This window comes from Protopterus annectens, chromosome 11.part0, assembly GCF_019279795.1.
Source record: "Protopterus annectens isolate FY-2018-M chromosome 11.part0, PAN1.0, whole genome shotgun sequence".
Taxonomy (NCBI): Eukaryota; Metazoa; Chordata; order Ceratodontiformes; family Protopteridae; genus Protopterus; species Protopterus annectens.
The window spans coordinates 1,432,599,555-1,432,626,784 of record NC_056745.1 but is presented as its reverse complement, the minus strand read 5'-3'; the positions used below and the strand labels follow the sequence as shown (position 1 = coordinate 1,432,626,784).

General features: G+C 41.7%; 1 protein-coding gene across 7 annotated transcripts in view; it reads left to right on the top strand.

The window, feature by feature from the left end:
- LOC122815888 (ankyrin repeat domain-containing protein 26-like) overlaps positions 1 to 27,230 on the top strand; it is a 2,190,206-nt gene that overhangs the window by 141,220 nt on the left and 2,021,756 nt on the right. For all 7 annotated transcript variants that reach the window (XM_044088730.1, XM_044088728.1, XM_044088731.1 and 4 more), the window contains exon 4: positions 5,248 to 5,354. In XM_044088730.1, the coding sequence (XP_043944665.1) occupies positions 5,248 to 5,354 (107 nt within the window). The remainder of the gene's footprint in view (positions 1 to 5,247; positions 5,355 to 27,230) is intronic.

The following is a 27,230-nucleotide window of genomic DNA, read 5'->3' as shown; positions in this document are numbered from 1 at the left end:
GGATGTACACAGACAACTTAGATTTTTACTTAAACAGGACAAAATCTCAAAGAAAATCTGAACAACTGCTGGTGGCATTTGCTGCAGGGGCAGAGGGAAAGGCTATTTCAAAGCAAACCATTTCCAAATGGATAAGCCATTGTATTCGTTTCTGCTATATGCACCATGGAAAAACTATCCCCCAGGGGATCAAATCCCATTCCACCAGGGCTGCATCTACTTCTACAGCCTTTCTCAGAGATGTTCCTACCAGGGACATTCTAGAAGCTGTTACCTGGAGCTCAGTTCATACGTTCACCAAACATTACCACTTACCACTTTTCTCTAAATCCAGAGCTGGCTTTGCCACTACTGTCCTGCAGGGCCTTATAGTTGGTCCTAATGCTATATAATTCCCTCCACCCAACCATAGCTTTGGGAATCTACCCAAATGTAATGACTGCAACAGTAAAACATGAAGAACATAGTACAGTTGTGTACACTTACCATAAATGTAGATGTTCAAGTGTATTTACTGTTGCAGTCCTGGTTACCCACCCTCCAGCCCCCTATTTTTCTCTGGCTATACCTCTACTTTCTTTAACTATGCCTAAAAGCCCTTTTGGTGTATTTGCTTTTGGGATTGGAGGTATATTTTTTGTGGTTTTAATTTTATTTGCTCCCCATTTGGGGGGCACCTGACATCTGGGGCAAGAAAAACTGATGTAATGGCGTCGGCTACATGTTTTATACCCCTGACGACCTGACGTCATGGAAGAAGGGACAGCAACCGATGCATGACCCAAGACTTTGTTAATCAGGCCGACTGAGGGCAAAGTGCCAGCAGATTACCCAACTGTAATGACTGCAACAGTGAATATACTCGAACATCTACATTTATGGTAAGTGTACACAACTGTACTTTTTTAATATAGTTGTATCTTTCACATGTTGAGTGTGTGTGGACTAGAAGCTGAGGTTTGTCGGTGAACATGAGGCAGTTTGCTACACTGTCTCATGATGTCCATATTGACCACGCTGGCTGGAGAAACTGTGGGAAATTGTCCATCCATAGTGTTAGGTAAATTTTATGGTCAGGAAAAGAGGAATGGCTAGTGGGTGGGAGGTATGTTGGTACCTCTGAGGCTAGGCTTAGTGTTCCACCTGAAGTAGGGCCAGAAAAACCTCTGGAGGACCACAAGAAAAGCATTAAGGGAAAATTTAACAAGCAAAATGTTTGTGTCTCTAGCCACTACTATGAGCATCAAACAGCGAAAGTTTAATGTTCCGAAAACACGTAACAACAAAAAATAATTTATCCAGTGGCCATAGCTGGCCAACAACCAGGAAGTACCACTTTGCATAAGGTAAGCTAAGGATACTTTTTAAACTTGCCCTATTCCCCACTGTTGTGTGACCTTGGAGTTGATATATATATATATATAGTTAGGGGGATGTGTGGGGGCGCAGCCCCCCAAATTGGGGGTCAGTGGGGGCAAAGCCCCCTACCTTGATTGGTTATGTTCACAATGTTGGCCAACTATGGCCATTCAGTGAATTATTTTTTATTGTTACATGTTTTCAGAGCTTTGAACTTTTGCTGTTTAACATTTGATTAGTAGCTGTTTGCTGTACTTTTTTTTCGATATGTAAACATAGACCCAGCTCACAGGACACATGCTGTTAAAGTGGGGGAATCAACATCCAACAAGAGGCCAGCCACCAATGGAGCACCACAGGGCTCAGTGCTGGTGCCCCTCCTGTTTGGGATATACTTCTCAGATGTCAAGGCAAACATAGATGGCCTTTGGCTGACCAAATTTGCTGATGACTACTAATTGGGGAGTCATTGATTGCAATCAAACAATGTTGCTATCCTACAGAAAAGTCTGATGCAGACTAATGATTGTTCTCAGAGCCATGGCCTCAAATTAAATGCAAAGCAGTGCAAAATGATAGTCTTTGAGAAATCATATGACCCCTGCAAATTGCCACTTTGATAGCACCCCTCTAAGAGTGAACCCATTGGTGAAATATCCGGGTACTCGGATGGTAACCAGAACATTGACCACCACATGTCTACATTGGTGAGGAAATTCTGTTATGTGGCTCAGATTATAAGTAAGGGGATGGCATTCTGATCTAAGGATGTCATAGTGCCACTGTACTCGGTCCACATCAGAACAATAATAGAGTACAATGCACACTTTTGCTTATACCTCGCCAGGCACCTGCAACATTTGGAGCTTCCTCAGAGGTTTCTCACCAAAAAAATAAGAGTATAGCTAGCATGTCATATGTGGACTGATTTAAAGTATTATCACTGTATTCAGTATTCTAATAATTACTGAAGGGTGTTCCATGCCTGCCTTACAAGACAGTCTCTGACCCACCCCTGATGGAAATGTTGCATATTTGCAAAACTACCTACATGAGGGTTACCCTGCTGTGATGATCTAAACCTGATCTCTCATGTGAATAGATCATGCTGGAGAGCTAGATTATGTGTACCAGAGATTGCCCCACCTCTGGAATAGGCTTCCTATTCACTTGAAACAAGCCCTTCCATGACCATCTTCAAGCATAATCTGGACCAATGGATGGGAAATCACAAAGTAATTTCTGGTTTGGTGCCCTTGTCCCTTATGGATAAAGGCAGTCCGAGAAAATTGTCAAAACTCTGCTTGCTGACCCTTGTTATCTTTTCCCAAGGATAGAAAATTGGGTAAAACTGGCTAAGCCTGTAAGGGCTCTTGAGCCATTAGCCCAGTAATCTCCCCTGAAGTTATGAACCTATGAAGAGCACATTCCACTAGGTCTATGTCTACATCAGCTGTCTTTTTCAAGCACTCCATAGTGGGCAATATCTGTGCAGTGGCAACGTGGCCTACAGTGCACACCTTTGTCAAACATTACAAACTGAATCACACTTCTAGATACAGATCTGCTTTCAGTTCCACCATACTAAAGATATATTGCCATGATGCTTAGGAACCGTTTAAAATCAGTAATATGTCCCAAACAGTATAGGCTGATGGAGGGGGCAACATAGGTTACGAAAGTTGTTTTCACCATAACTCCTAGATCCTTGTTGTACCTCTTCGATCATCTCGACAACCCTCCTGCCTTCCCCCATCCAAATTGTCAGAACTTCTTATGTTTCTCTTGAATGATCACTATGGACCTACTCCTGAAGCTTCCCTACTGCTCTTTTGTTGGGTTTCCTTCTTCTAAGCGACATCTCGTCTCTTTAAGGTCAAACTTGATCTGAGGAGTATTTTAGTCAAAAGCATTATGGGAGAGGGTGAGCTTATGTCCTGTAGAAGCTCTGAAAGTTGCTAGCTGAGATCCGCTTCATGACTGATGGAAAAAGACAGCAAAAGTCTAGTATTATGGTAAGTCCCTCACAAAATTGATTTACTCCCACAGGGCAGGGGTTGTTTGATACACCCCTACCTTCAATTTCTTCAGTTGACCACTTGGATGATAGAATTTTAATAACTTTTAGGCACTTTCTTCCATGAATGTGCAGCAGGTGTTAAAGTTGGCAAAGAAACCTGGTAATAGATCATATATTAATAGGTGGAAGAGATTTTCTGTTTGCTGCCAAATCAAGAACCAGCACCCCTTTTAAGGTTCAGTCTCCTGTGATTCTTCAATATTTGTGTGAGTTGTTATCCTTTGGCCCCTTACTGTTAAGATTCATTTTTAGATATACCTGACTTTCTGCCCTTATAGACCCTCCTTCTGTTCTGCCTCAAGCCAAGTAGTTTTTGAAAGGAGTGTTAAGTGTTCACCCATTTAAAATATATATGGCTTCTTCACGGGATCTTAATTTTTGTATGGGTAAACTTATACTGTTTCCTTTTGATTCTGCTCACAAGGCTGATATTTTAAGTTTTTATCTTGAAAAACAGTGTTACTCACTGCTCTGATGTTTACAAGAAGAATATATGAGTTGCAAGATCTTACGGTGAGTCATCCCCATCTCATTTTTCACAAAGATAGGTTAACTTCGAGAATAAATCTGTCCTTTATGCTTCAAGTCATTTCAGAGTTTACACTAAACCAAGCTATTTATCTCCTTGATATATTTCATGAGCCAAAAATAAGGGAGAAAGAATTCTACAAACTCTGGATGTCCACAGGCAACTTGTATACTACACTGACAGTACAAAAAGTTTTGACTTTTGGTAATCTGTTTTGCCCCCATTTATGTAAGTAAAAGGGGGGCTACCTGTGTCTAACAGACTACTTCCAAATGGTTGTCCTGTGCTGTTGTCTTTCTAACTCTCATCATAACAAGGCACTTTCAGGCAAAGTCAGGGCCCACTCTGCCAGGGTTTTGGCTACTTCTGTGGCATTTTGAAAATGGGTGGATTTTAGAAATTTGCAAGAGGCAGTGACTTGGTCATCTGTACATACTTTTACAAAGCACTACAAATTGGATTCCTTCTCTACATCCAGATTAGGCTTTACTAGGACTTTTCTATAGGGACTGTTGAACTCTGATCCTTATTCCTCCTCTATGTCCAATGCAGGGTTTACTAGGACTGTTCTTCAGGGGCTCATAGACTCTGATCCATCTTCCTACTCCCTTGCCTTCTAGCTCTGTTATTTGTCCCATATTGCTTAGGCTACTGCAGCAGTGATCTAATGATGACCATAGTTCAGTTGTGTAAGTAAACTTGCTATAATAGTAGATGTTTAGTGGATCACTGTTGCAGTAGCCAATCCCTCCTTTTACCCCCCCCCCCATTTCTGCTGTTTTTATTGCCAAGGTGTGGGATTTTTATTGGTATTTGATCTTAACTGGCAGAACTTTGGTCTCACTATTCTGGGGCAAGAAAGCTCTGAAGTTTTGGTGCCTTAACTTCTTCTGCATTTGACTTGTGCAAAGTAGAAACTATGACATGTGGAAAGTGCCCTATAGGTTTACAAGCTGGCGGTATGGATTTGATCCTGCCATGGTAATTCCCATCTAGCTTTGGTTATCGCAGCAGTGATCTAGTGGAGCATCTACTGTTACAGTAAATTTACTTACACTGCTGTACTTTCCATTTAGTTTTAACAAAATCTATGATTTATCACTATCAGCATGTATCCATGTGAAGTTGTTACAGCTTGCAGTTTAGGGACTTTGGCAACATATGTTGATGACATGAATGTTGAAGCTAATATAATGGTCGTGCTTTGTAAATATAGCTATGTGGAGTTTGTGTTTAAGAAACAAGACCACTGTGTAATTTTTTTTTTTTCATTTTGCAGGAAGGATTTTCCCCACTAATTTTAGCAGTTACAAAAAACCACTATGAGATGGCAGAATTCTTGCTTAAACGGGGAGCTAATGTCAACTCCATGGATGACAGTAAACGGTGATTGAATTACAGTTCTTTACTTGATAACACTATCTGTATTGTTCTGAACTATTAAGACTACAAGTTTGCAACTAATTATGTTTATCACATTATTAAAAAATAATTGGCATTTTATAATTTGTAGCTTAGTAATGAGGGTGTGTTGCTTAGTGCAAAGACAGTTCTGACATTAAACAGGTGATTCGGAATTGCTTGTGAAGACCTGTGCATTTTTTTGGGAAACTGATGGATAAAGCTTTTTTTTATAGCAGTGGTGCACAATGTCTGGCTCCGGGGCCAAATCCGGCTCTCGATGCAACACCATCCGTCCCCCAGAGAGTGACCAAAAATGTTTAAAAAAGTGCGGAAATGCTATGCTTTACTCCAGTCATGCAAATTTTCCAGCACGTGCTTACTTACCTAAGTGACTGCAGTTGCGCACACCTCTAATTTTAGCTGCGGAAGTAACTATTCTTTGTTGTTTATAACTTGTAGTTTGTAAACAGTAGTAACTTTCTGAAAGAGTTTGTAAAAAGTCATGGCTGCAAGCCAGAATAAAGTTAAACGCAAACTTGATGTAGAAAACAGGCTATTTCATGATTGCTGTCTTAAGTAAAAATGCCAGTCACATATACCTATTGTTAACGCGTAATGACTTACTATGTTTTGAGGTGGCCCACAGATGCATTAAGAATTCGTGTAGTGGCCCACCCCACAAAAAGGTTGTGCACCACTGTTTTATAGGAAGAGTGTATATTCCTAGAACTGATCATTACAGATTCTCAGTCTGAGATGGAGGTATTAGGGAATCTTCTTTAGGAAAGTTTATTTGTGCAGTAAATCACTTGCATACAGGCTCACAATCTGAAGCATAGGCATTTTCCTTAGCATTTCCTTTATCCTGGTCCTAGCCAGTTTCGGTGTCACACTTAACTTGAGCTAATGGTTAGTCTCACACTTGTATATTATAGTAGTAGGAGCTGTAATGTTCCAACTTTGTTTCTTTGTGCCACTAAAAACCCTTTATTCATTTGACATTGTTTCTCTTTGCAAATAGTTTCTTCAGTACAATTTTCTTGTGATGTGTTAATAATCCATCTCTTTGTTTTATGGATTTGTTACCCTGTATTTCAATTTTTTTATTTATGTTGCTGACTTTGTATAACTAAAAAGCAGCTGTACCAAATTTCAAGTTCTATCATTACAGAGTACTATTTTATTCTGTTTTATTCATCCTCATGTTTGCAGCATACAAAATGATGTAAGGGCTGTGCTGTGTTTTTCCTATTTGAAGCTATTTCTGCATTTTACTCTGCATTACATTTTGGCTTTATAATTGCTGCTGTTAAAAGGGTTTTGTAAAATTGCTTAATCTGCAAATAAAGCTAATGTCTTTTTTAAACACTAAGCATCTTTATTGAATTATTACTTATGACATAGGCAGTCATACATTTATATAAATGAAAACAAATCATGCCGACATATTTTCGTTTGCAAACATTATGAATCACATTTAATCTTCTATAGTCATTGTCAGTTGCACATTACATAGCTCATTCAATTCCTGCCTTACCTTAAACCTCATTCCTCCTCCAAAACATTATTTTGCATGTGTTATTTCCACATTTCCCATTTTTACTTTGTAATTTGCTCCTACCCTTTCCTGACATTCCCAGTTCCAGTTCCGTTATCTCTATTAGTGTATTCACTACTTCTAGTACAATTGGTTTGGACTTTGATTTCCCTTTTCTTGTAATTGCTTTTCCAGTAGCCACCAGAATTAAACTCAGCAAGGCCTTAATTATGTCTCGGCAATTCTGATTCTGTATCGCAGATCAAAAGCTAGATCTGATATTGTCATTTTCATTCATTCCTCGATGTGTGGGTCTCTGATCTGATTCTGCCAATCTCTTTAAAGTCTTGGATCCGACTGTCGAGCTCCTCCTGTTACCCATTATGGCCTCTTACTTGCCAGATTACCTCAGATCTCGTTTGCCACTCTTAATGATTTGGTCAGGATTGCATTGTCTCAAGCCCTAGGGTGCCTTGTTAGGTTTTGTGAGTAAAATAGAATGTAATTTTTTCTTCCATTCCTTATATTTACTATTCATATCTGTTTAGCCTTCCTCTCTTTACTCTTCTTTACCTTCGGGATACCGTTTAGGTAACTGTTTGTACCACTGTTGGTACGAGGCCTTCTTTCCCTACCTTTTAGGTATTCTTTCTACCATTGTTGATAATTAATCTTTATTTTTCCTTTCCATAATATTAAAAAAAAAAATCTTGTTTTGTATCATATATGTTGTAGAGTTTCTCTCTTGTCTTTTCTTTTGATTACTGGTGGTGGGTCATTGGTATGGCTGACAAGCCTACCGGTTTTAAGAATTGCACTTTCTGTGGGCATAAGACACCCAGTCCTGATGTCTACAAGGAGTGGGTATATTGTGTAAGTCCTTCTCACTTGCAGGTGTCTTGTGAGAGCTGTGCTGGCTTTAATTCAAGGCCAGTTAATGACACGTGGAATAAGTTGGTCCTGAGGGGCCTTTTGCCAGCTTCTTCTTCCTCTACTGCTTCTACTTCTGGGACTCAAACCCCTGAAAAAAGCAAACGTCATTGGAGCTTAGGGAGCATAGGAAGAGTACTCCTATGCAATCTCCTGCAACTGTTCTGAGTTTAGAGCCACCCTCTGAAGTCAAAACAGTGTCAGATCCGACAGTCTCTGTGGTTAAATCTCCTTGGATCCAGAGTCCTAGATTTTCTGTGGAATGTACATCTCCTAGACTTAGGTCTCCATTTTTACAGGAGTCTCCTAGGAAATCATCCCGCCTTTTTTCTACAACTTCCTCACTCAGGTCCTCCCGTAGTCTTTACAAGGCAGATGTTGACAGGATGATGAGGCAATTTCTTAGAGCACAAATCCAGATGGTGGTGTTGCCAGCTCTGTCTCCTATTAGAATTGCAAGCCTTCAGCCATCTTCATACCCCACACTAACTTCTTCTCTTATGTGCCCGATCCTACTTTGTCCTTGACCCATTTGCCATTGATCCCCACTGAGTCAGACAAGTCTGGGAGCTGAAGCATTGGCACTAGATCTGGGGGCTGACTTCGACTCAGAGGTTTTTGGAGCCATCACTTCCCCTCGGAGCCTCAGCGCTGGACAGCTCAGGTTAAACTCCCTCCTCAGAAGAGAGATACGGGAGGGAGTGGCGAACTGGCTGAGCCAAGAGGTTGTGGCGACAGCCACCAAAAAAGAACTAGCCAAACAGAATTCTTTTGTCCACCAAACTAACAGAGTCTAGGGCACTGGACAGATTTGGAAAGTGCATTTATGCTCCATTAATCTTTGCCTTGCAGTTGCTGAGCTACCTGGCACATTTTACTAGACTACAGGGGGACTTGATCAAGGAACTGTCCAAGTCTACTCCAGCCTTCATGTTGGGAGAGGAAGAGAAAACTTATCCCTCCTAACTGGCCACCCTACAGTCTGTATCCAGCACATCCATGAGGTTAGTATCTCATGCTGCTGAAGGTTCCTCATGGGTTGCTGGTTCAGGCATAGCCATAAAGAGACATGCCTGGATGAGACTGTGATTTTGTGGAACCCTTTAAATCTTCTTTTATCAATGCTCCTTTTGATGGATCTTCTCTCTTTCGGCTCACAGTTAAACATACTTTCCCGTAGTGAGAAAGATGGAAAGACCTGGTCTGCTGTTGGAATCTACCCCACAGAGACATTTCTCTAGTAATCAGCTCGGTGATTAAGAAGATATGGTTCCAAAAATCTCAAGGACCTTTTCAGGACTCGCGTGAAGATTTTTCTCACAGAGGCAGAGGGGGAAATAATAACAGAAGATGCCATCCTTGTGGCAGAGGGGTCCAAAGAACCAAGGGTCTCAACATTATTTCTCAGACAGGCATTTTTGGTGCTACTGAAAGGTTGCCCAACTGTTCTTCTTTGGAGACAGTCGGGGGTTGCCTTTCAATGCACCCAAACGCCTGGGCAGCCATCATACAAACAAAAAAAGAAGCAAACTGAGTAATGTAAAAGTTTAATAAAACAAACAAAGCTTTCAGGTCACAAACCCTTCATCAGTCTTGACATCGTATCCTACTACACCATATTTAAACAAATTCAAATAAATCACAGCCAGTCATGAATCACAGTCAGTTAACATAATCACTTAACATTCAAAACTGTTTGTTTCCTTTGTTAAGCAATCGGGAAAACCAGTATCTAAAGTTAACTTAGCTAAATGGATAACAGATTGCATTTGCTTTGTATATTCTATAAGAGGTTTGCCCTTAACTAAATCTCCAAAGGCTTATTCAGCTAGATCCATGACTACATCATTTGCTTTATTGGCCAGGGCATCTATTGATGACATTTGTGCTGCAGCCACTTGGCCCAATGCTCATACTTTTATTGCTCAATACAAGTTGGACATCATATCTGGGAACAGGGCTGCCTTTGTCTCTGTGGTTCTCCAATGTATCCTTCCATGAGGGCCACCCAAAATTATTGTAGGTGGGGACTGTATCCCATACGTTGAGGAATGAATGAAAATGACATCAGATATTAAAATGATGTACTCGCCATAACTATGCATCTGATGTTGCTAATTTTCATTCTCCCCTCAACTGATGGGTTTGGGTCCGATCTCTCAGATCCATCTTGGCTGTTGCAGTAGCTTGTGGTAATCTGGAACTCTAGAGGTTCCCTCTTACCCACAATGCACGAACCCCAAGTACCTCAGATCTCGTTTGCCACTTGAAAGCTAGACGTGGTTGTCAGTACTCTTGAGAAGCCAAGTGATATTTTCTTTAATAAACCGATTGTTTCCTTCAAAAATCCTTAAGACCTTTATAACTTTCAAAAATCTCAATCAGTTATCTCCCTTGTCTGTCTTTTATCTTTTTGTATATTTTTGTACTCTTTTAAATACCATTGATAGTAATTTTCCCTTCCTGCAGCAACTGCTGTAGTTCTTAAACACCATTGTTGGTATCCCTTTTTTTTTTCCTATTGCCTTTTTCTGCTTAAACTATTCCTCATTTAATTGTCCCTATGTTTGGGCCTTTGTCCAACATTTATTAATGGCTTTGTCCAGATTTCTTGTTCTAAGAGTTCGAGAGGTATGCTGTGGTGTAGTCAAGATGTGACTGTGTTTGTTAGACGTACATCTGTAACATAACACATGTTGACAATGGCACACAAATATCAAGAGCCGTGCCATAGATATTTCTACAGATGTTATTGGAGCAGCTGTTCCCTTCTGGTGTCTGATAGCACACTCAGCTGTGCAAATGACTTTTCTGTAATAATAAGAGATATGTCCATAACAGAAAACAGAAACAATGTACTGAATAGAGACAACAATGTAGTATTGTTAGCCACATGCTACACTTAACTGCAAGTGTCACACCCCTATGTTAGTCAGTGTTTGCTGAATTTTGTTATTTGCTAGTAATTACAGGTGTGGGGGTAGCCACATTCATTGATTTCCTGTCCTTGCCTCTTTAAGTGGTACAGTGTGAAATATTTTCTGCTTAAAAACCTCAGCTTTGGCCGGCTAAGAACTAGCTGTATTCAACTGGACGTATAAGAGAATTTAAGTACCTTTATCTGCACTTTTTAAAAAAAAATACAGTATTTAAATTGATTTTAACTGTGTTGCAGGAATATTAACTGAACTGGAAGTTAGTCAGTGTTTGCTGAATTTTGTTATTTGCTAGTAATTACAGGTGTGGGGGTAGCCACATTCTTTCATTTCCTGTCCTTGCCTATTTAAGTGGTACAGTGTGAAATATTTTCTGCTTAAAACCTCAGCTTTGGCCGGCTAAGAACTAGCTGTATTCAACTGGACATATAAGAGAATTTAAGTACCTTTATCTGCACTTTTTTTTTTCCAAAATACAGTATTTAAATTGATTTTAACTGTGTTGCAGGAATATTAACTGAACTGGAAGTTAGTCAGTGTTTGCTGAATTTTGTTATTTGCTAGTAATTACAGGTGTGGGGGTAGCCACATTCTTTGATTTCCTGTCCTTGCCTATTTAAGTGGTACAGTGTGAAATATTTTCTGCTTAAAACCTCAGCGTTGGCGGCTAAGAACTAGCTGTATTCAACTGGACGTATAAGAGAATTTAAGTACCTTTATCTGCACTTTTTTTAAAAATACAGTATTTAAATTGATTTTAACTGTGTTGCAGGAATATTAACTGAACTGGAAGTTAGTCAGTGTTTGCTGAATTTTGTTATTTGCTAGTAATTACAGGTGTGGGGTAGCCACATTCTTTGATTTCCTGTCCTTGCCTATTTAAGTGGTACAGTGTGAAATATTTTCTGCTTAAAAACCTCAGATTTGGCCGGCTAAGAACTAGCTGTATTCAACTGGACGTATAAGAGAATTTAAGTACCTTTATCTGCACTTTTTTTCAAAAACTACAGTATTTAAATTGATTTTAACTGTGTTGCAGGAATATTAACTGAACTGGAAGTTAGTCAGTGTTTGCTGAATTTTGTTATTTGCTAGTAATTACAGGTGTGGGGGTAGCCACATTCTTTGATTTCCTGTCCTTGCCTATTTAAGTGGTACAGTGTGAAATATTTTCTGCTTAAAAACCTCAGCTTTGGCCGCTAAGAACTAGCTGTATTCAACTGGACATATAAGAGAATTTAAGTACCTTTATCTGCACTTTTTTTTTAAAAAATACACTATTTAAATTGATTTTAACTGTGTTGCAGGAATATTAACTGAACTGGAAGTTAGTCAGTGTTTGCTGAATTTTGTTATTTGCTAGTAATTACAGGTGTGGGGGTAGCCACATTCTTTGGTTTCCTGTCCTTGCCTATTTAAGTGGTACGGTGTGAAATATTTTCTGCATAAAAACCTCAGCTTTGGCCGGCTAAGAACTAGCTGTATTCAACTGGACGTATAAGAGAATTTAAGTACCTTTATCTGCACTTTTTTTCAAAAATACAGTATTTAAATTGATTTTAACTGTGTTGCAGGAATATTAACTGAACTGGAAGTTAGTCAGTGTTTGCTGAATTTTTTATTTGCTAGTAATTACAGGTGTGGGGGTAGCCACATTCTTTGATTTCCTGTCCTTGCCTATTTAAGTGGTACAGTGTGAAATATTTTCTGCTTAAAAACCTCAGCTTTGGCTGGCTAAGAACTAGCTGTATTCAACTGGACATATAAGAGAATTTAAGTACCTTTATCTGCACTTTTTTTTTTCAAAAATACAGTATTTAAATTGATTTTAACTGTGTTGCAGGAATATTAACTAAACTGGAAGTTAGTCAGTGTTTGCTGAATTTTGTTATTTGCTAGTAATTACAGGTGTGGGGGTAGCCACATTCTTTGATTTCCTGTCCTTGCATATTTAAGTGGTACAGTGTGAAATATTTTCTGCTTAAAAACCTCAGCTTTGGCCGGCTAAGAACTAGCTGTATTCAACTGGACGTATAAGAGAATTTAAGTACCTTTATCTGCACTTTTTTTCCCAAAAATACAGTATTTAAATTGATTTTAACTGTGTTACAGGAATATTAACTGAACTGGAAGTTAGTCAGTGTTTGCTGAATTTTGTTATTTGCTAGTAATTACAGGTGTGGGGGTAGCCACATTCTTTGATTTCCTGTCCTTGCCTATTTAAGTGGTACAGTGTGAAATATTTTCTGCTTAAAACCTCAGCTTTTGGCGGCTAAGAACTAGCTGTATTCAACTGGACGTATAAGAGAATTTAAGTACCTTTATCTGCACTTTTTTTCCCAAAAATACAGTATTTAAATTGATTTTAACTGTGTTGCAGGAATATTAACTGAACTGGAAGTATTGACTCTGCTCTTCAGTTAGTCCCACCCACCCTCCCTGTTTTTGTTTTGGTGTTAATCTTAGTGGCCTTGAAACTGCCCGCCCTTCTTGTAAATTTGTGTTTGGGTACTCCTTCTGGGCCCATCTCATTTGCTCACTCAACTGAGTGCAGTGAGATCATATTCTGATTTCGGGCACTCCTACTGTGTACAAAGAGAGCATCTGGGAAACAGAAAAAAAATTAAGCTTGTTTCCTGCCTTTCCTGTTAAGTGGTATAGACTATTTGTAGGCTTCTGAGCCCCCAAGCCCTTCTGTGTTGGAGGGAAGCCTTCTAGCTTAGTTTTTTTTTCTTATAACTAGCCAGTTTTCTAGTTTCAACACTCAAATCTGTTTCTTTGATCTCGGCACTTGAGAGGGTTTGTGGTCTGCACTGTAGTGGCAGAACAGGTAGCTTACATCCTTCTAGGTTGGGAACTGCTGATTGAGGGCTCAGTGTCTGTTATTCTAAAAGTGTATTAATTCTGGTTTAAGCACTTGGGCATTCAGGCCAGTTATTTTACATTAAGAGGGTTCGTGGTCTGCACTCTTGTGGGAGGAGAGGCTGGACTCTGCCCTTCTGAGCTGGGAATTTCTGGTTAAAGACTTATAGTGCATGCATATCTGAACTGCTTCTTACTGAAGTTGGTGTGCCTTGTTTGCTGTGGCATAGACTGGATTTGGGCCTGCTGGATCTAGCTTTGTTTGTGTAACTTGAGCACTAATCCAGGCATTTTCTAAAGTATTCAATTGTATTTATTACTGCTTGGTAGTAACTTGATTGAAGTGTAGCTATCATTCTAAGTCTTTTGGATTAAGCACTTGGGCTTCAGACCAGTTGTTTTACATTAGGAAGGTTTGTGGCATGCACTGTGGTGGCAGGACAGGTAGCTTTCATCCTTCTAAGTTGGGAACTGCTGATTGAGAGCCCAGTGTCTGTTATTCTTAAAGTGTATTAGTTCTGGTTTATGCACTTGGGTTCAGGCCAGTTATTTTACATTAAGAAGGTTCGTGGTCTGCACTCTTGTGGGAGAAGAGGCTGGACTCTGCCCTTCTGAGCTGGGAATTTCTGGTTAAAGGTTTATAGTGCCTGAATATTTGAACTGTATCTTACAGAAATTGGTACACCTTGTTTGCTGTAGCATAGACTAGATCCAGGCCTGCTGAATCTAGCTTTGTTTATATGCTTGTTGTTTGTTTGCTTATTATTTCCCTAGAACACTAATTCCACCTAATACGCGGCTTCTCAGCGCTTCTGTGGATCACTAGTGATATCTGCATTGCTTACTGTACTTATTTCCTTGTTTCACTTGAAAGAAAGTTACTGTTTGTCGTTTTTGCATTTAAGTTACCTGTAACACTTTGCACTTAAGTTACCTGGCACTTGCTCACTAAAGCAATTATATAAGTCAGCACTAAAAATTAAAGCACTGCACCCTCACTCCCCACTGGCCCTTGTTTTCAATTATAAAGGAATTCCCAATATTATTCTAGCATGTCCAAAGGTCAGTTGTCAATCTCCTCTCCGGTCCAGCTGGTGAATCTGGTAATCTTGAGACAATGTTACAACTGCCTCATGTACACAGACAACCCTCTCCTCCTCCCAACAAATTCCAACACATGTGAGAGATGCAACCATATAGCCAAACTGGGGGCTAAGCTCTCTCAACTCAGTACTGGCATAACCAGTCAGGAGGAGAAGGAAACCGCACTCACTACAATTCCAGTCTCACATAGACCTACCACAACAGCAAACCAAACACATAATCACACAAAAATATACTCGGAGGCTCTAAATAAAGATCTGCCTAAGCAGCAGAGACCTCCAAAGCAGACACCCAAGCAACTGCTACCCCAAAACAAAACACGTGCAACACATATCTCACAAAGCCAGTGTGCCGAACAGTCACAGCCCTTAAGACTAAACAACACACGTGATACACATGTAATAGGTGACTATCGTCAGGCACATTGACGTCCCGCTCACCAGGCTGAACAAGGAGAGGGTTATGGTGAGCAGCCTGTCGGGCGCTAGGATCCGCCACATAACACAAGCACTCAGGTCACTCCAAGGCAAGTACAAATATGACTCAGTCATTGTCCATGCTGGTGTGAATGACCTGAGACATACCTCCCTGGACTACATGAAAAGAGACATAGAGGAGCTCTCTGAGCATGTAGCCCAGGCCGGTATGACCCTGACCTTGAGTAGCATCTTACCCTCACCAAGAATGATGCCACAATATGAAGACAAGATGATCAATTTCAACAATTGGCTTAAGTACTGGTGTCATTCAAAGGGGATCCAATGCCTGTCAGCTTGGGATGATATGCTCGACAAGCCACGATGCTTCGCTAGGGACGGCTTGCACCTGTCACCTCTGGGCTTTCAGATATTGGCAAAGGCTCTTGCTACCCCCATAGTGCCTTTTTAGGCAAGGCTCAAAAGACAAACCCACCTCCATAGGTATCACAAGGGATAAGAAACTAAGAGTAATGCTACTCAACACCAGAAGTCTAAACCTCAAGATGCACGCACTCGAAACTCTCCTTAGCATGGAGAACATCGATATCTGTGCAGTAACAGAAACCTGGTTCAGGGCTCCCGAGAGCACCCCAGCACTACCAGGTTATACCTCATATCATGCTTTTCGACCCCAAGACTTGGACCGAACCACAAAAGGAGGGGGAATATCGATATTCATCAAAGATACCCACACCTCCAGGTTGGTGGCAAAGCACGAAGCATCAGAGACTATCCATGTGCAACTAACAGTGGGTAAAACTGCCTTCCAGTTTATAGCCTGCTACAGACCACCCTCCCAAACCCAGAAACCCCACTCGGCCTTCCTGAGAACACTGGAAAATATGAAGGTCTCTCCAAACACCATTATATTGGGCGACTTCAACTACCCAAACATAGACTGGGAGCATTACTCTAGCTCCAACACCCTAGCCCAAAGGTTCCTAGAATTTATAAACTCAAATGCTATGGAACAACTTGTTACCACTCCCACAAGAGGGGAAAACATACTGGACCTGATCATCACCAACATGGGGACTTTATGCTCCAGACCAGAAGTGTATCCCTCACTGGTAAAATCAGACCATAAACTAATCTCACTGGATATTCACATCCTGACCCCACCCCTGCCCAGAAAACCACAGTGAAAAACTTCTCTAAAGCAAATTTCACACTCCTCAAAACTGAGGTGGAATCCTTCAAAGCCCCCGGGCCTGTGGAAAATACGGCCCAGACCGCAGAATCCTTTATAAACGCATTCTATGAACACCTTCAGGAATGCATGGATCATGCGATCCCAAATAAAACCAAGACCCAATCCTCCAAAGGCAGACGTCCTGTCTGGTGGACCCCAGCCATAAACAAACTATACAATAGAAGGAGGAAGCTACTAAATGATAGAGCAAAATCCCAAAAAGGGAAGGCATCACTGATTTGTATTAGCAAAAAACTACGGGCACTCATAAAATTGTTTAAGGCCAGCTTCAAGAGAAAAATTGCACAGGACACTAAGGATAATCACAAGGCTTTCTTTAGTTATGTTCGGAACCTGGGTGGTAATTCCCAGATATGCTCAGAATTAGTCCTAAATGACAAAAAATACACTGAACCCACAGACATTGCCAACATCCTAGCTGAGAGGTTCAGCGCAAACTTCTCCCCCCCCGCCCCACCAAAAGGGCAAATATCTATCCCAGCAGAGTGCTGCCCCCCTGACATCTCAGATGCTCAGGTAAGAGCCGCCCTCTCCAAAGCAAAAAACACAGCATCAATGGGACCAGACGGTGTCCCGGGCTGCGTCCTACATGAACTCCAAGAAGAGCTAAACCCAAACATAAAACTACTGTTCAATCTCAGCCTTACTACAGGATATGTGCCCAAAGAGTGGCGTACAGCAACAGTGGTCCCTCTCCATAAAGGTGGTGCCTCAACGGATCCTGGAAATTATCGCCCCATAAGCCTGACTAGCTTGGTCTGCAATGCTATGGAAAGGATCATCATGGACCTCATAAATAAAGATATTGGGGACCTACAGACACTGGATCCTACCCAGTTCGGCTTTGTTAAGGGCAGATCCTGCCTCTTAAACCTGGTTGATTTCTTTGAAACAGTCACCAAGGCCATTGACGAGGGAAGGTGGTCCACACAGCCTACCTGGACCTCAAAAGCCTTCGATACAATACCCCACTCGGGCATTATAGATAAGCTCACCAGCTTAAATATAAACCCCTATGTCACTAGATGGATTGCAAACTGGCTCAAGGATAGAACCCACATGGTTAGAATTGCTGGAGCCTTGTCAGACTCCAAACCAGTTACAAGTGGTGTCCCACAAGGCTCAGTCCTGGGACCTCTCTTGTTCGGTATATATTTCTCGGAGGTACAGGCCAACACGGAAGGACTGTGGCTGACCAAGTTCGCAGATGACTGCAAACTGGGCACCATAATCGACTCTCCAGCCGACACAAGCATCCTCCAAAAGGGCCTCATAGAAACAGACAACTGGTGCCAGAGCCATGGCCTCAAGCTAAATGCCAAAAAATGTATAGTCATCCCCTTTGGCAAAAACAAAGTGCCCACAAATTACCACATAGGTGGTAATCCATTAAGTACAGAAGAAGTAATTAGGGACCTGGGGACCCAAGTTGATAGCAATCTCTCATTTGACAACCACGTGGCCAAAGTGGTTAGAAAAACATTTTATATAGCCCACGTAATCATGAAGGGATTCACATCTAGATCATGGGAGGTCATCGTGCCTCTTTACTCATCCCTCATCAGGCCCATAATTGAGTACAATGCCCCTTTTGGGATGTACCTTACCAGACACCTGCAGCAACTAGAAAGACCCCCAAAAGTACCTCACCAAGAGGATCAAAGGGCTCAAACAGATGCCATATGTTGCCCGGTTAAAGAAACTCCAGCTCTACTCAGTGGCATACCACCTGTTCAGAGGCGATCTGTGCCTGACGTATAAAGCCATGTCCAACCCGGAATTAGTGGACATGCTGCACCTCAGAAAATCCAAATCCCATCGAGCTACGCGCTCGAGAGACTTGAACCTTAGCACTGAAATAAATAGGACATGCTGGAGGGACAGATTCATAACCCAGAGGCTCCCTTCACTCTGGAATAAAATCCCAGTCCAGGTTAGGCAGAGTCCCTCATTGACTCTCTTCAAGAGGAATCTTGATGAGTGGATGGGAGATCTTAGGTTTACCCCGGGTATCACTTCTGTGTCACTGTTAGACAGAGGCACAGTATACTAACCTCGAAAAAGGGCATAGCAAAATAAATTTAAAATGGGTGGCGAAAGCCAAACACATTCTGGCTAGGCTTATAAATGCCCTAGGGCAGATAGCCTAGTATGAACCTATGAACCTATGTTTTTACTTTAACAAGGCACACCAAGTGCTATGTAGTGGCATAACATATTATGCAACAGTCTTATTTCTTATAATGACCATATAGTACCCAATGTAGGCAGTCCTGGTTTTTGGAAGGGCACACAGCACATTAAACACTCTTTTTTTAACTTCATCAAATTACCTCCAAATGGCATTCTGAGTTCTCTGTGGTTGAACACAGTGCATGTTATGCAGCATATTAGCTGTTGCATAGGCTGCAGTGCCTGCAAAGGCAGTGGAAAAGACTAACCGCTACAGGTTGCAAAGTTTCCTCTGGAGGCATTTGGGGATCATTTTTCCCTGCACCACAGAACCTGACTAGAGGTTACAGCGGATACTTGGATGCAGAGTATCTTGTCTAGAGGATATATTATACCATTTTTCTTTCTTCTCCCCATTCAAGAAAATCCTCGATATTCCACCCAGTTAGAGGGAACAAGCAGCAGTTGAAGTACAAAAGCTGCAAAAAATAAATAATAATCAAACTGGTCTGAAGAAGCTCTTATGTGAAAGCGCTTACCTCCTTCATTAAATATTTTATTTTTGTTATATGGTTAGACTTTTATGTGAACTGCCTGGCTCGTTTATTGCCACTTTTTTCATTTTTGCTGGTTTATTCATATTTTTGGTTGGCAATATTATGTTTGCCCTTTACGGTGTGACAATTTGTTACAGGCATTCCAAAAAGGTTCTTGTGCTTCTATCTGGTAGCCAGTCATTACCAGTTCAGAATTCTGCCCTTTGTTCTCATCGCAGCACTCATGATCGCCAAATATATGGCGGTAGTAGCAACTCAGTTGAGACTACAGTGATTCCAGGTATGTTCATATCTAGACGACTGGCTCCTTTCCGCTCCAACCGGGCATCGGCTCATAACAGCAAGAAAAAAGGTTATCAAGACGCACACTTTTCTGTGTATAACCACAAACTACAATATATATATATATATATATATATATATATATGTATGTATATATGTGTGTGTGTATGTGTATGTATGTGTATATATATATATATATATATATATATATATATATATATATATATATATATATATATATAAATATAAATATATAAATATATATTTCATTTAGAACCAACTCAAAACATAGAGTTCATATGAACACTTCTAAATACAAAATTGACCGTAGCCTTACTGAGAGTTCAAACAATGAGATGGGGCAAGTAAAAAAAAAAAAAATTTTTTTGCACTGCCAACATTGTAACCCACTTGGTTCTTTTGGCTTTGGGATCTATGGCTGCAGTAATAACATTACTACCATTAGCCAAGATTTTATATGAAAATTCTTCAATGAATGTTTGCCTCACACTGTTCATACTTCATCATCCCATGTCCTTTTAGTACAAGTCACCAACATAGTTAAGATAGAGCTCAAGTGGTGGATTCATTCAGACCAAATTCTACAAGGTTGTTTGTATTCCTCCCACCTCAGCCCAAGGCCATAGTGACTGTGGATGTTTCCCAGCTGGGGTAGAGGTTCATTACCTAGGAAACACTAACCAAAGCACATGGTCCCTCGAGGAGGCTAATTTCTATATCAGTGTTCTAGAGACTGGATTAGTGCTGTTGGCATGGCAGACCTTTCAGGATGTTCTCCCTTTAGAAAAATTTTGATTGAAACAATCAACACATCGGTTATCAGATACATCAGCAAACAAGGGCAAACCAGATCTTACCCCCTCTATCGAGAAGCACTCGTCACTGACATCAGTGATCTCTTCCAAATGTTTTTCGCCTAACAACGTAAATTCTAGGGAAGTCCAGTGTGATAGCTGAAAAACTGAGCAAGTGCATTCTTCTGCCTCGTGAATGGTTCCTCAACAAGAACATGACGGAAATGATTTTCTGTCAGTGGTGCTAGCCTTGCTGTGATCTTTTTGCCTGTCTTCTAAACAACAATGTAGCAGCTATTTTACCCTATTCCCCCCACAGGGGGAATCACTGAGATATGCTCTTCTTCACAATCGGTCACCTTTATCCATATCCTCCAATCTCTCTGATCCCAGAAATTCTACAAAAAGCTGCCATGTTGAAGAACAAAATCATCCCCATTGTCCCTTACTGGCCTCCACAGGCTTAGTTTCCCACTCTTTGGCCTTAATTAATTCACCAACCTCAGATTTTAGATTCAACTCCTGACCTGCTGTCTCAACTGACAAGAATGGTCCATCCAGACGTTCAGAACCTCAAGCTGATTGCTAGGTTTCTCCCATTCCATTAATAGACAGATAACCTATGCTCTCTGCACCTGTCTTGGCACATATTGTTATCTTTCCTTTAATTTCTATAGAAAAGGTTTGGACACTGGGCACTTCAGAATCTTGTTGAAACATTTTCTGCCCGTGATTCTTAATGTTCTTCAGTTCTCAACTTTTTAACAAAGCAGCTAGCTCATTTACAGTTAAACATCAATTGTCAGCAACTTCTAATTTCCATAGTGGTTTTTGTGATTCTTCACTAGCTTCCCACAAGCTTGGTAAAGCCTTTTTGCAAGGCAAACTATTATTAGGGCCTCCATTTAAAGATTCTGCTTCTCCATAGGATCTGAATCTGGTATTGCAAGCCCTTGTCTCTTCCCCTTTTTTGAACATGTAGATGACTGTGACCTTAAATTTTCTTCTACCAGATGCATTTTCTTTTTGAAATTCATGCCGTATCTGTGAAACCACTGCATCTGATTTGTCAGAAAAATAAAGTCACGTTACCAACTAAGGCATCTTTTTGCCCAAAGTAGTATCATAATCTAATTTTAATCAGTTCATCAGTTTACCAGTCTTTTTCCCAAAGATACAGACAGGGACAAATAATTACTATTTTATTTGCTTGTTTTATAGACTTCGCTCCGGTTTACATAGGGCAAAAAGCATCAAGGCTACAAACTAATTATTTGTTTCATTTGCAGATTTGAAATTGGGTAAGCCGTGGCTCAGAGTTCTATAGCCACATATCTTACTGGCTTCATCTCTTTTATTTATAAGAAATTGGATATCACATTACCAAAACAAACAGGGGGTTATTCAACCAGATCCGTGACAGCTGCTTCACTTTTTCAATCAAGCGCATCCTTGGATGACATATGTACGCGAGCAACGTGTTCTTTCCCCATATTTTCATCAGTCACTACAAATTGTTTTTTTTTGTTTCCAGATTTAGAGAATCATTAGGCTCAGTGGTGCTTAGGAGTATCCTTCCATGAGTCCACCCTGGATATAAGGTTGTTGGGGACTCTGCCCCATCAGTTGAGGATAGAATGAAAATTGACAACATCAGATAAAGAAGTTATGTATTTACCATAACATTCCATCTGTGTTGTCCATTTTCATTCTTCCTCAACTCCCCTCCCACCAACCCCAACCTTGAATGCTTCTGGAAAAGTAAATGGTTATAGAGTACTGTTACTCTATGGATAATGGACCTCCAGACATAGTCTTATTGAGAATGTATTTCTTTTCTATGTATGCATAAGTTTGTATATATGAATTCTCTTTCTGCTGTAGTCAGTAAACGAAATATGAAGTACTTGGGGTTGGTCCATTGTGGGTAAGGGAGAAGCTTGAGAGGTCCACATTGCTACAAGTTATTGTAACAGCCGAAAGGGATCCGAGGGATTGGATCTGAAACCATCAGTTGAGGAAAAATGAAAATGGAAAACACAGATAGGATGTTATGGTAAGTGCATAACTTCTTTATCTGTGTTGTCCATTTTCATTCTTCTTCAATGCCCCACCCTCCTTCACCCTAACCTTACCCATTGAAAGTGAGCTGTTGAGGTATATGGGAACCACTGATCTGATGTTGTCAATGTTCATTCATTCTTGACTGATGGGTTCAGTTCCGACCTCTCGGACCTGACTCGGCCGTTATGCATAGCTCGTGCCAGCCAAAAACTCTTGAGCTAAGGCTGTACCTACAATGCCTCTCTCCCCATTGCCTTAGATCTTATTTGCCACATAGAAAATTGAATGCATCAGTCGATGCTCTCAGCCAAGTGTTTTAGATTTCTTCTTTCTAAAAATATTTGGTTAAAATGTTTTGCTAGATAGTTTCATGACATTGTTGTTGAGCGAGTGACTGTTTTTTCGACGATTTCTACCCCCCCTCCTTTTTACCTTTCCGTAACTTTTATTACCATCGCTGGTAATCTCTTATACCATTGTTGGTATCCTCTTTTCCCTTTTTCTCCCTTTACCCTTTTGGGTATTTTTCTCTACACCATTGTTGGTATATCCAAAAAAAACAAAACAATTTCCTTTCCTTCCTCTCTGTGTGAGTGTGTGTGCATGTGTGTGTATATCGGTGACCTAACTAACTGTTTCAATATGACAGAGAAGCAAAAGGGGACATCCGGATTCAAGCAGTATCAAGACTGTGGCAGAAAGATGCCCCAATTCTGATGGGCATCTTTCCTGCGTGTACTGTTTGTGTGCCCCTCACTTGGACTTGACTTGTCCTAGGGCTTTAGCGCCCGTAGTTTAGCTGAAAGGCGCAGTAAGCTTATTTTGAAAGGCTTATTGAAATGTCCTTTTACTGAAGCCCTATTTAAGGCAGAGATTTCAAAATCTCCTAAACCTGATGTAAAGAAAATAAATCACTCTATGCCAACCTCCCCTATGGCACATGAAACAAAGTCGCAAAAATTTAAGGTTCTGACTGTTTCTTCAGAACCAAAAGCCAAGTACCGATATTGGCAGTATCATCACCTCCAGCACCAAAAACAACTGAATCCTCATCGGTGCCATCAGTCATTGAACAGGCTCAGACTAAAACCACTTCAGCACCGACCATTACTTCAGTGCCGACGACCTCTTCGGCACTAACAGTAGTTTCTGTTCAACCTCCACTGTCCTCTCATTTGATTCCATAATCCCCTTCCATACAACAGTCTATGGTGCTGAAAGTCGAACTTCCAGTTATTGCCAGGACTAGATATTCCCTTTCAGTGGACCCCTGTTTGGGTCAACAACCGAACCCCTTTCTGGATATGCCTGAGTCCCCTTTGGGAATGTCAATCTGTCCCTCCAGGAGTTTATCAGAATTGGACATAATCAGATTAGTAGATCAGCTTTTGGCAGCCAGAGGCCTCCCTGCACCATCACAAACCTCTCTCCCACCCAGAGCAGAGGCTTATTCTCCAAGGACTCCACCAGTTTGTCCTCCTCCAACCTCGTTTCACGGCTTGGAGCCCCCAGTTCTACTGGCTTCCATTGCCAGTTACCTCGGTGTTGATGGTGGATCTCACCTCTGTGCCGGAGTCGACTGTGTGGTGTTCGGCTCCTTCGGATCCATCGCATGCCCGGGAACATGGTTTGGCTGTAGGTTATGCGATCCTTGAACCGGCTCTGTTTGTTTTCATGGTGCTGTCTATGGCTCTCTGGGCCATGGCAGTTTCGAGCCTTCTCTTGGCTCCTAATGGGGTGCGACCCTTGTTCCGAGGTTGTCTTTTTCGGTTCCAGGCTTTCATCCCTCTTCGGGCAGGCCTGCCTTCCAAATTATGGAGAGAGCTTTGGCCTCAGGAGGCTCCCAGCTGGTTCCATCTTTGTTGGAATGCCATATTTTTGTTTTTCCTGGTTTGTAGCTGTCACAATCTGCTATGTCAGAACAGTGGGCACAAGAGCTGCAAGACACCCTAGTTCAGGGTCCCTCCTCTTAGGAGTCCTCAGATCCTCCCCTTGAGGAGCCACCCCGTATGAGGATGTGCATGAGGAAGCACCTGGATTCCCCAGAAGAATCTTTCACTGAAGACACCCTTGGAAGATGTTGCTTTTGGAGACATCCTGGAAATATTGAAACAGAGGAATGTTGGAAGCCCTCAAACCCATCCTCTGAGGAATCTGTGTTCTTGCAAGCTTTTCGTGCCTGCCCTTCTACATCTTGGATGACCCTGCCTGCTAACGACCCAGTTAAGTTGATCGTTCAGCGAGCGTGGAAGGCTCCTGACCAGACCAGATTATTTCAGCCCCATAGGATCAGCCCCATTGGTCTAAGGGTCTAGCAGTGGATACCATGGTGATGGCGGCGGCCACCAAAAAGGAACTTGCCGATGCGAGTTCAACTATCCGTCCTCCTGAGAGTCTCAGACGATGGATAGATTTGGGAAGCTGGTTTTTGCTTCATCGACCTTTGCTATTCAGTCCTTGAACTTCTTGGCAGATTTTATTAGACTCCAAAGGGATCTGATAACTGAGCTTTCAGATACCCTTGCAGGAGCAGTATCTGACGAGGTTCGAGATAAAGTCACCTATCAGCTTGCCACCTTGGAGTCGATCTCAAATTCGTCCATGCGGCTTATTGCTCATACAGCCAAAGGGACATCTACAGCAGCAGGTACAGGCGTTGCTATTAGGGGTCATGCCTGGATGCGCTTGTGTGATTTCGCGGAATCCTTCAAGTCTTCCTTTATCAGCACTGCTGTTGATGGTACTTCCTTGTTTGGCCCAAAAGTCAAATTTGTGAAAAAGATGGAAAGACCCTTTCTGCTGTGGTCATTTGTTTTTTTGCTTCACAATGACATTACTCCAGGAATCAGAGGAGTGGAAAAATGTAGTTCAAGAAGACTCAAGGGTCTTTGTGAGACACACGTGGTGAGTATTCCTTCCGGGACAGAGGGGGGAATTCTTCTGGAAGATGCCCCTCCTGTGGCAGAGGGGGTCTGCCTAACCAGGGCCCCAGAGATTCCTTTTCTAGACACCCCTATCACTGCTCCTGAATGGAGACCTGATTGCTTACCTCTGGAACCAGTCAGGGGAAGGTTCTCTCTGCACCATTCAGCCTGGCTTACAATAACCTTGGACACCTGGGTGCAGAAAATAATTACCAGAGGTTACCATATTCCCTTCGATCTTTGCTCAAAATCCCAAAAGCAAATCCCCGATGTTCCACCCAGTCAAAGGGATCTAGCAGCACTAGAGATTCAAAATCTGCTTCAAAAAAAAGAGTCATCCAAGAAGTCCCATCAGACCAAATAGGATCCGGATTCTACTCAAGATTCTTTTTAATGTCAAAAAAGACAGAGGACTGGAGACCAATCTTGGATCTCAGCCTATTGAACAAATTTGTGCAATAGACAAAATTCCGGATGGTGATGGTTCAGTCAGTCCTTCCCTTTATAGAGAAGGATGATTGGATGTGCTTTGTAGATCTTCAGGGCACATATTACCATATAAAAATGGACAAATGCTCCAGAAGGTATCTCCACTTCTGGCTTGGAGCCAGTCATTACCAGTTTCGAGCACTGCCCTTCGGTCTCACCACAGCCCCCAGGGTGTTCACCAAATGCATGGCAGTTGTAGCAGCTCATTTCAGAATACAGGGATTCCGCATGTTTCCATATCTAGACAACTGGCTCCTCACTGCTCCCTCCAGGCATCTACTGCTTTACACCATAGACTTTGCTCTACATCTTGCCGAGACACTAGGCATTTCAGTCAACAAAGAAAAGTCAAAATTGACTCCCACGCAGAACCTGGAGTTCATCAGAGCAAGGTTAAATACAGTATCCTGTGTAGTCTCCCTTCCTCTCCACAGAGTGTTGAAACTCAGATCGCAACTTCAGGTAATCATTACCCTAAACAAAGTTCCTGCTCCTCTGGTACTACAAGCTCAGGGATCCATGGCAGCAACAATAAAGTTAGTTCCCCTAGCGAGGTATCATGTGAGGCTGCTTCATTGGCTCTTGGCGTCACAATGGTCACTTCTAATGCACCCCATGTCCCATCCAGTCTTCATAACAAATTGCTGCAAAAAGGATTTATCTTGGTGGATGAAGCCAGAAGAGAGTCTATAAGGCCATACCTTTCCCCCTGTCAGCCCAAGGCTGTAGTGACCACGGATGCTTCCCAGATGGGGGGGTGGCATTTTCTAGGAAAGACTGTTCAAGGCATTTGGTCCCCACAAGAGGCCAATTTGCACATCAGTATCCTAGAATTGAGGGCAGTGCTTTTAGCATTGCAAGCATTCCAGGCTGTCCTTCCTTCGGGGACACTTGCAATCCAATCAGACAACATGTCCATAGTTTGGTATATCAACAAACAAGTGGGAACCAAGTCTTACTCTCTATGTCGGAAGCTCTAAGGATTTGGCAGTGGGCAATCGCTTCCAACCACTTTCTCATAGCAACACATATTCTGGGGAACTCCAATGTAATTGAGGATAAACTGTGCAGATGTATCCTCCTGCATCATGAGTGGTCTCTCAATTCCAGCATAGCGACTAAGATCTTTCTTCGATGGGGTCAGCCTTGCTGCAACCTTTTCGCTTCTCCTATTAACCACAAATGCAGCAGCTACTTTGCCCTCATCCCCTCTCACGGGGAGTCCTCGAGAGATGCACTTCTTCTCATTTGGCCTCTGGGACTCCTGTATGTCTTTCCCCAGTTCGACTGATGCCTCAGTTTCTAAGGAAAGCCCAACAGTTCAGAAGCAAAGTGATTCTCATTGCATCATTCTGGCTCCGTCAAGTCTGATTCCCCTTTCTTTGGCCTCATCTGGTTCACTGCCAGTGGACTCTGAACCCAGCTCCGGAGCTACTGTCTCACCCTCAGGGTCTGGTGCATCCCAATCTTCAAAATATCAAGCTGACGTCTTGG